Source organism: Cynoglossus semilaevis, chromosome 12 (assembly GCF_000523025.1).
Source record: "Cynoglossus semilaevis isolate Cse_v1.0 chromosome 12, Cse_v1.0, whole genome shotgun sequence".
Taxonomy (NCBI): Eukaryota; Metazoa; Chordata; class Actinopteri; order Pleuronectiformes; family Cynoglossidae; genus Cynoglossus; species Cynoglossus semilaevis.
The window spans coordinates 13,912,646-13,922,383 of NC_024318.1; the positions used below are offsets into that span (position 1 = coordinate 13,912,646).

The window sequence follows — 9,738 nt, forward strand, 5'->3', positions numbered from 1 at the left end:
CCCCATCTGCATCAACGGCCCTGTCTGATCACCGTCTACTTTTGTGGGTACTCCCCTTACCCCCCAACCCCGGGCCCTCAAACCTAATGGGACATGTGCGGCTGCTTTTTCAAATGGAGGTCTGGGGGGAGGGAGGGCATCATTAGAAAGTGTCTCACCCTGAACTCCAGCCGCAGCTTTTTTGCAGCAGCAGCGTCCTGGCAGTTTGTTCCTGTCTGTCACCAGCCCTGCGCTATAAAGTCAGTGTTATCTGCAGTGTTAAGTGCAGCCCACAGACGGAGGCTCAGCTAAAAGTGAGGCAGCAGAGACACCCTGTCCCGCCTGGTCCTGCCACACACAGGAAGCGTGGCTGCTCTAGGTCCCCCGTGTCTGGCTCCAGAGCCTGCTTTGGCCCCGCAACACAGGCGCTAATGCAGGGAGACACTCACCCAAATGACTCTCTAATTTCCCCCCTGGACCCCGGGCCATCCCAGCGGCCCTTGAGAATCAGACCGAGGATTTGTTCTATGTGTTTTGTTTTGTCTTGTCCTTCACATCCACGTTCAGTTCCTTCGCTCAAGTTCTAGTTCTGCGCTGAGTAATGAGGCCGCTAAATTGGGGATTTAAGTAACGAGGCGTGAGAGCTGCACCAGCCCTGAGAGAATACAAGCTGCGACTCAGTGACTATGTGAGAACGAGCAGAAATTCATCATTGACAAGTGGAAAAGTTTGTTTGGTTTTATTTTAATATTTTGATTTATTTCACCTTAGTTTGTTCTGTGCCACCTTTGTTCTTTAAACCGACTCCAGTTTCTAATTTCAGCTAACGTCGCTCCCAAAAGAACTAAATAACCTGTATCACAGGTGTTAAAGTTGGCCTTTGACCCTAACAGGACCAAAGAGAAAGAACAATATAAACCTGGTTATTGTATAGGAAGTCCCAGAGTGAGTTTCCTCCTGAACAACAGGTCAGAATGTGAATGTGCTGTGTAAATCTCTCTTCTCTCACCTTTGTGAAAATGTTGCCTTTTTTTTCCACCTTGAAATTCAAGGTTTTTTCTTTATATTTTAGACAAAATTATTTAACTCTGTACAGCCTGAACCAAAAAGAAAAAAACAAAATCTTTGTAACTGAGGTATTTATAAAAAACAACAGAATACCAAGTGATTGAGTGGCAATAAAACCAAACTGCTCTTGTCTTGATTTCTTTAAAGCCATTATCCTCCATTAGTCTGGGTTTCCTTTTCAGCAGCCTGTTCTCAGGGCTCACCTCACAAAATCTAACATTTCTCAGTCGATTTAACACCGCACAAGACCTAGTATTATCCTTTTAGATGTGTGTGTGTGTGTGTGTGTGTGTGTGTTTATCCACACTCTCAGTGCTGGATGAGGTATCTGAAGTCAGGCTTTAAACAGAGAGAACCAAACACTGTAACCTGCTGAGGCACGAGGTGAAGTTGTTTATCTTTACTTCTTTCTAATGTATTGACATTAAAAAAAAAAGAAAGTTTTTTTCTAGTGCAGGAGTGTGATGTGTTAAGCAAATATCAAAAAGTTCCACTGATTGGTCAAAAACACAGAGTAATTTCCCAAAACATGAAGAATAGACTACGGAAATATAGGACTTTATCATTTATCATTTATTCATAGTGTTTTTTTAATCTTTGGTTACTTCAGGACAAATGACAGTAGGGACCAACTTCTGTAAATGTCATGTCAGGACTGTGTGTGTGTGAGAGTGTGTGTGTGTGTGTTTGCATCTCATTAACTGCCACAGAAGCATGAGCAGTTCTTTGGCTGGGGTCAACCAAAGACCTCTATCTCTGACACACGACCTCTAGTGGCGGCAACACACATGCACTGGTTTTTCTGTTTTGTGGGCACTTAAACAATCCTGCAAAAACTACAAATATCTGACTAATTATAATATAAGGTGGAAAAGGTAGAACAACCGACAAAAAATACGAGATGTGAAATGTGACACATAAGGAAGATAACAACTGCAGTATTTTTTCATGTCCCAACAAGTATAGCTTTACCAGAAAAACAAACACACACACACACACACATATATGTTGATATTTATAGTCAATTACAGACCTACACTGATCATCATCACATTACAACAGTACAGTTCAATACATATTATTGTACTGACGTGCTGGCTGACCAGTAGATAACTAACTCAGTCAGTAAATGACATTATTTAGAACTACAGCTTCTTGAATGGAAACATGTTGTGGGTTCTTTTCCTCTTGACAGTGAACTGAAAGACAACAAAAAAGTGGTTGAGGTTTGACCACATTAATGGTCAAATGCCGTCTCCTTAACTGGTTAATGTGAACAAATACCATTAGTTTAAAGGGAAGTTTACTCCTCTGAATCAGAGTGATGATGAAACAGAGTTTGTGGATTTTCAGGGATCAATTTAATTAAACGTTCGAATAAAAAAAATAATTAAAAAAGGCTTACTGCCTTTTCAGAGTAATCCACCAAGCTGCTGTAAAATTATAATAACCACTCATTTCTTATAATTTGATTTTTTATTCCTTAGTATTTGCTGTTGCTGCATGTCTTGTTATTTTGACTCATTTTTTGATGCAAAGAATTCTGTCTGTTAGTTAAATTTCCAAAAGTAACAATTTCTTGCATTTCTGTCAAAAAAAATGTAATATAAAATATAATAAGTCTCTAAAATCCCAGTGTTAGAACAAATACAGTCAGAAAAGCAACGCCTCCATCCCATCAACAACTCTATTTGTTACAGTGAGTGGTTTAAATGTTACATTACTGTGTGATGTAGTGCTTTTTTGTGACACACTGTGTGTCCCTGTGACGTGACCTGCCCGCCCCCCCACCTCACCCCCCTTCCTCCTCTGAGATCACCCACTCCACAGTCCATGGCAGTGAAGGCAGCAGCAGAAGCCCGGCCTCCCTCTTGTGTGCGACGCCCACGCTGAAGCCCTGGCAGCTATAAAAGCTCCAGTCTGTGGATGGGCCCAGACAGATAAGTGATCACACAGAGTGACTCCTCTGAGGACGGCCTTTATTTCTGCTGCTCACACAGCAACTTTTTCATATCAGTAGTTTCCATAGAAGCCCCTCTATATTTAAACTCTGCTTCAGCTTACGGGAAAAGAGACACCAGGCTGAAAAAAAAAGACGTCTGCAGCCAATTTTTTTTTTCTTCTACACTTCCCCCATGGAGAAGAGAGAGACATTTTTGAAATGACAGTGTTGCAGCAGTGACTGTGAAACGTTCTCAGATTTGGTTCACCTCACCTACAATCCCTGACGTCTGAGGCAGCCATGGCCTCCCACAGGTCCACCAAAGGAGCGTCCAAAGCCCGGCGGGACCACATCAATCATGAGATCAGGAATATGCGGGCTCTGTTGCCCGTCAGGTCGGAGGAGCAGGAGGGTCTCTCCTACCTGCACTCCATGGCAGCCATCTGCACCTACATCAGGAAGTCTGTGCTGCTGCAGGGTGAGTCTGGAAATATCACACACTTCACTCTACAGCTTCTATTACTGTACTGTAGATATAACACTGAGTTTAAAAATGAACTCCAAGAGCTAAAGGTCAAAAAGCTGGTGGTAAAGTCAAAAAGTTTGACTTCTTTTTTAAAGTTATGGTCTCAGAACCTGACCTTTTTTCTCTATATTCACAAATTAAATTGTGGAGTAAAAATGAATGCAATCTAAAAAACTTCATTAAAATAGGTATATATATATTTTTTTAATATTTAATAGTATAAGTTTTACTAGATTCTAAAATGTGTTCTGAAGTCTGGATACTGTAATTAAAATTATAATTACTTTATAGAAATCTAAAACCAAAATATACTGTGCCATTTATAGACAAAAAATACAATTTTATCAGTAACCCAAATTCTGAATTTATCATCAACATGATCATCATCATCATCATTATTAGGATTACTATTAGTTGTAGTATTACTATTAATATTAGTATAAGTATGAATATACTATGTTAGCTGCACTGACCACAGCTGACATGACTCCGTCCTCTTGTCCTCTTGTTAGGGACGGCAGCAGCAGAGACAACCCAGTGTCCTCTTCCATACGAAGCCTTCCTCCAAGCCCTGCACGGCTTCATCCTGGTGACCACCAGCCACGGGAGGCTGGTCTATGTGTCTGAAAATGTGACTGATTACCTTGGTCTGTCCATGGTGAGTCTGCTGATCATGAATATTAGCCAGCTTGAATGTAGCATGTTGCTCTTAAAAGGCTTTTAGTGTTGACTTATTGCAGCCTTCAGTCTGTGACTGGTTTGATCTAACGCTGTGTGTGTGACTGGAACAGATCGATGTGCTTCAGGGAGACACCGTCTACGACATGATTGAACGCCAAGATGTTGATATGGTGAGATCAAACCTGGACATCAACAACAACTCACCATCAGGTAACCTCACTCTAACAGACCGTAACATAAAACTTTATGCCTTTGCTATATCTGTGCTAAACATCATGACGGAGGTTAACTTCATGTTCCTGTCCTGGATACAAAGAGGTTTATTTTCCACGAAGGGATTGAACTGATCCTTCACTCAGGATCAATAGTGAAACGCTATTGGCCAAAAAAAAATTTGTTGATCATAAAAAAATTATTAACCAACATGTTGTCTGCATTGTATATTCTCACTGTAAATTTTCTGAGGCCCCTTTAGCGCCCCCTGGCGGCCCCCTAGAAGATCATAAGTCAAATGACAAACAGCTCTGCTATCTAATAAATCAGTGTTCACCGTTCCATACTGATAATTTATATATGATCTTTGGGAAAAACAGGACTGTTTGTTATTGTGCAAGGAACAAAAAAAATGAACACCTGCTTTTTTCTGTTCCAGAGAGAAGTTTTGTTTGTTGCATGCAAACCTCCAAGGCCTTCAAGCAGCAACAAGGCAGCTGCTGCTCCGTACTGGTGAGAGGCACTTTCCACTCCTTCCCTCAACCGTGTCCTTCCACCTCCGCCGCCTCGTCCGTCCCTGGGCTGCTTTTTGTGGCGCTGTGCACCCCCACAGTGGACCGCCTCAGGAGCAGTGAGCAGCACCTCTGCCACAGCTTCAGCAGCGCCCACCAACTTGACATGACCTTCGCTCACCTCTCAGAAAGGTTCAACCATATTTCTTTATTCAAACTGATATCAATGTCTTCTGACCTGTTACTGATTGTATTTATTTTTTGTTTTATTTCTCAGTGTTGTAAACTATTTGGGGTATTCAGCCGCTGAAATAACCGGCCAATCGTGGTACAGTCTGATCCACCCTGAAGACGTTTCCTCGGGCGCAGAATCTCACAGGAGTTTACGTGAGTTCACTGTCCACCACAGAACAGAGTTGCTCCACAGTTAGTGCTGTTTCTCCGTTGTACACACTCTTCTTTATAGTCCAGGATGTTTTCTAAACCTTTGGCTGAGACAGATTCAAAATAGAGAGTGCAGTTCTGCTCCTGGTTAATAATATTCTTTTATAAAAATCTACTCTTGTGAAAAAGTACCTTTTACCACAGACATTTTTCAAAACATTCAGCGATTTCACATTATCATCTTCATATCAAATAGATAATATTGTTACAGACCATTTGAGCAAGCAGTTATTTACAACCATCAAACTCCTGGCCCGTGGGCCACTTTCAGCCCAACAAACTACCCTCATGAAGTCCACCAGACTTTTTAAAAGATTTATTTTAATGAGAGGCTAGGGCAACAGTGCCCCCTAGAACATTCGAGTTTGAGACCCCTGATTTACAAGGTCATTTTGGCCTGTTTTTTAATAGCAAGCAGTGAGTTCTTACTGAGCTGTGGCGCTGTACACCTCTAATTTTGTTGTGACAAACTTCTACACTATTCAATGAAATAAAAACCTAACATCTACTCACTTAAATCAAGTAATCATTTAAATTCCACCCTTAAAAATTTTAGCTTGTGTTATCATGGTTAAAAAATTGGTTTACTTTTCCAAAAGCAAAACAAATTTTTAATGAAGCATCAAGTCTGTATGTTGGCTCCTTTGGTAAATGTTAATCTTTAAATCCTACATAGTTTATTGTTACCTGAAGGTTATCTCAAGTGTATGTGTATATGTGTGTGTGTGTGTGTGTGTGTGTGTGTGTGTTGAGCCTCATAATAACCAGAACCATGTCTTTCTTATCTGCTCCAGTGAACACAGATAAGGGCTCTGAAGTAGAGATGCTGCTCAGACTCCTGTGTAAGGATCAGTCATGGACCTGGCTTTACATCCGAGCTAACAAGGAGCTGCAGGGCATCAGCTGCATTAACTACCTCATCAGGTATGACAAGTCTTTTTCCAAAAAAAAAAAGAACAATTCACTGATTTTTAAGCCTTTAACATCGGCTCACGACACTATTTCCTCCTCTCGTAGTGAAACAGAGGCCAGGTTTCTGCAGAACAAAATTGGCAGTGATGCCTGCAGGCCTCCATCTCTGGCACATTCCTGCAATTTCCCAGCTCAACAGACTCCTCACACTCAGACCTACAATAACAATAAATGTTTTAAAAGGCAGAGGACATCAGAGAGCCAAAGCCAGGAGCCCCGTACCAGAGCCAGGAGGGACTCAGAGCAAGACGTTCACTACGTGTCCTGTGTCTACTCCCAGAGTGAGGGCTCACCTGTGTGTGGGGGTGAGAGTCTGGCTCTCTTCACCCCTCCTTACAGCCCGACCTCCTCCTCCGGTTCCCCCCTGCAGGAGGAGGAACTCAGCCAAGACCCCCTGATGGATGTGCATGGATACAGAGATCAGCTCCCCTCCTCCCCCGAGGCTTCTCCCTCCTACTACTCCTACCCAGAGTCAGGGCTCACCTGTCACCAAACAAACCCTTTCTCACACTCTGAAGCCCCCGGCCACAGTTTTGTGCAGGAATCCTTTATTGCCCTCAGTACTCACCCCTCAATCACCCTCTCACCCCCTACCTATGATTTCCAATCATACACACCAGACGCCCGATTAGTTCCAGACTCCCAATCTGCATCTGACGTGTGTGAGGGCCCGCTGGACTGTGCCTTGCATCAGGACGAGTTCAGCCTTCTTGTGCAGCCAGAGGGGGGCAGTGTCACCCAAGTACACCAGGTGCCCCATCACGTACTGCCTGTTCATTCCAGTCTCCTCACCCCCAACCAGTCTCCGACGTCCACAGAGACTCAGCCCTACAGTGAGAGGGAGCAGGAAGAGATCAGTATCCTGGCCCAGCAGATTTCATCTCTGGCCAGAAGCTTTGACATGTATCAGAGCCAGAGCTCGGGTCACACCGTGCCCTCTGACTCTGACTGGGACCCTCACCCTGCTCCTAAGTGTGACCTGGTCCTTGATGACAATGTGTTTGAGAGCATCATGAAAGACCTGGAGATGGGTGTAAGCAAGAGCAGCAGCAGCAGCATCAGCATCAGCAGTGGGCCACGTTATAACGTGGCCCAGGAGAATCTCTGCTTCTCCGTGAACACGTCACAGCAGAGTGGACTGGACACACAGCAGTTTGAAGCTGTGGAGTCCTTTAGTCTACAAGTGGGACTTTATGACCAAAACTCTGGGTTGCATCAACTCAACCACTACATGTAGAGAAGCCTTCATCAAGGTGAGTTCAACCAAACTCCATTCATGTTCTACTGTAATGTTATTTGACCACAGCCCAGGACTTGACACTTGACATTTTCCCAAAGGGGTAAATTCAACTAAATAAACTGTTAACACAACTTGGGTTTTTCAGTTGACTTAGAGCCAACACTTTTATTCAAGTCTCAACTTTAAATGTTTTAAAGGGACTTGGATTTGTAATTAAGGACTTGACTCCAGTTGGCTCCGTCACTCCTTTTGTGAGTGACTTGCAGTGGGATGGGATGCATGTTGAACTTGAAATCCTAATGTTTGGTGACTGAAATAGTCAGACCTCACAACACTGTAGTAGTCAAGTAGTCGATGTGATTTACTAATAATTCTGTGTCTTTGCAGATGGACTTAACCGAGATGTAATACGTGAAACAAGTCTGTGACTTGCTCTACTACCAGATGTATGACATATTGTCAGGACAATCCTTCCTGTTGGACTCACAGAAGACCAATGTGAGCAGAGACACTTAGAGGACACCTTTGCTGAGACTCTTCTTTTCTTTCCCTCTTGATGACTTATATCTGAATGGAGAAGAGAATCTTAAGTGGCTTGCGTTCTCTTCAAGGCTCCAGCTCCATCTTCATTCCTCGTCGCTGCTGTCGACTGTGTTTAATGTCTTACATTTTATCTAAAAAGGTACTCTTTTAAACTGCCTGTCAACAATGGCGTTCTGAAATGAAGGTACATTTCTCTCCTAACACTAATGGAACACAGTTTTCTACTGAGCACTTTATCATGTTTGCCACAAGGGTTTTATAAATAGGATGTGCAGTTTAAAGGACTATTTCTTAGAATTTGAAGCTACGCTGCTTCACAAAGAAATGACTTGTTAACGGTGCCTTAAAACATGAAGGAAAAACACTTAAGGGTGAAATATATATTTGACCTATAACCAAACTAACCACTACCTCACTAGTAGAATTAAATACATTCCATGACCAAAGTTTGAGTTAGTTTGGGGTAAATGTATCTATTATTTTAGACTAAATGAATGTTACAGACTGTAATAAACTTCATTCATTCCTTATAAAATACTTCACGGTACTATATTTAAGATTGTTGGATTTTGTATTTTTTTTTCTGTAACTTTTTTTATATTTCATATTTTAATAAATGTGATGAACAAACACTGTTGTTGCCATTTTCTTTACTTCTACTTTACTACTTTACATTGTCCCGTTCGGTGATGACACATTGATTCATCTGTTCTGTCAGAATTCAAAGCTTTTAGAATTTTATTGAAATAATCATGCAGGTGGATTATGAATTATTTGATTTATTTATGTGACATCCCTCTGGCAGCCATGTTGGCAGTTGTTGTGTTGATGATGTCGGGTCTGTCTGTCTTCACTCTCTAATTAGTTTCATCACTCTCACCTGTGTCCTGTGACTCTCTGTTAATCAGTGTCACTCCTTTCACCTGGTTCCTTAGGTTCCTGTCACTACTGTGGTTCCTCCATTGTTCCTGTATACCAGGTGAGTTAACACTCAGTTTCTTCTTTGATTTTTTTCTGCATAGTATAAGTGTGGACTCACTGATGAACTTCTGCAGCTGATCTGTGTCTCCTGACTGTTGTGTTTGTGTCCTCTCTGAGTGATGAAGAGGAGTAGAAAAGCCACATATACAGTAAAGAGAGTATAAATAATAGGCACCATTTACATCAGTATTTATGGATATTCCACGTGTCCCTGAAAGGGAATAAGCGTAAGATAATGGACAAATGAATGGATATTTCTGGGCTTTTTTTTTTTTTTTCTGTAGCTTGTCTGTCCTTAAATGTCTTTCAACTCTATAAAAGTACACCGAGCTGTTCCTTCAGCCCTGGTCATGAATCACATCTAACCACTGAACTTGTTTCATCCTGTAACCATCCATTAACGATCCTTTACTTGAACATGGCAGCACGTTCTATAAGAACTGACCTGAATTCACCGCTGTTTGCAGCCACTTCAGAGCAGAGCGTCATTCATTCTCTTTAAGTGGTATTTTGACATTTTCTCACCTCAAAGACAAACAACTGACTAGTTGGTGTTGAAGTGGTTTGTGTTCAACTGGTCCATCAACGCCTGTGTTGACTGGAGGTCAGAGTAAAAACACAGAGAAACGAAAGGTTT

The 9,738-nt window shown here is 42.0% G+C and overlaps 1 protein-coding gene across 1 annotated transcript; it reads left to right on the plus strand.

Annotated features, from left to right (window-relative positions):
• The first annotated feature begins 2,910 nt into the window (after positions 1 to 2,910).
• On the plus strand, positions 2,911 to 9,099 carry npas4l (neuronal PAS domain protein 4 like). The gene is made up of 8 exons (XM_008322366.3): positions 2,911 to 3,467; positions 4,028 to 4,173; positions 4,307 to 4,406; positions 4,849 to 5,113; positions 5,199 to 5,308; positions 6,160 to 6,289; positions 6,383 to 7,590; positions 7,965 to 9,099. Exons 1-7 carry the CDS (start codon positions 3,290 to 3,292, stop codon positions 7,572 to 7,574), a joined length of 2,121 nt encoding a protein of 706 aa, XP_008320588.1. The 5' UTR covers positions 2,911 to 3,289; the 3' UTR covers positions 7,575 to 7,590; positions 7,965 to 9,099.
• Positions 9,100 to 9,738: the final 639 nt, after the last annotated feature.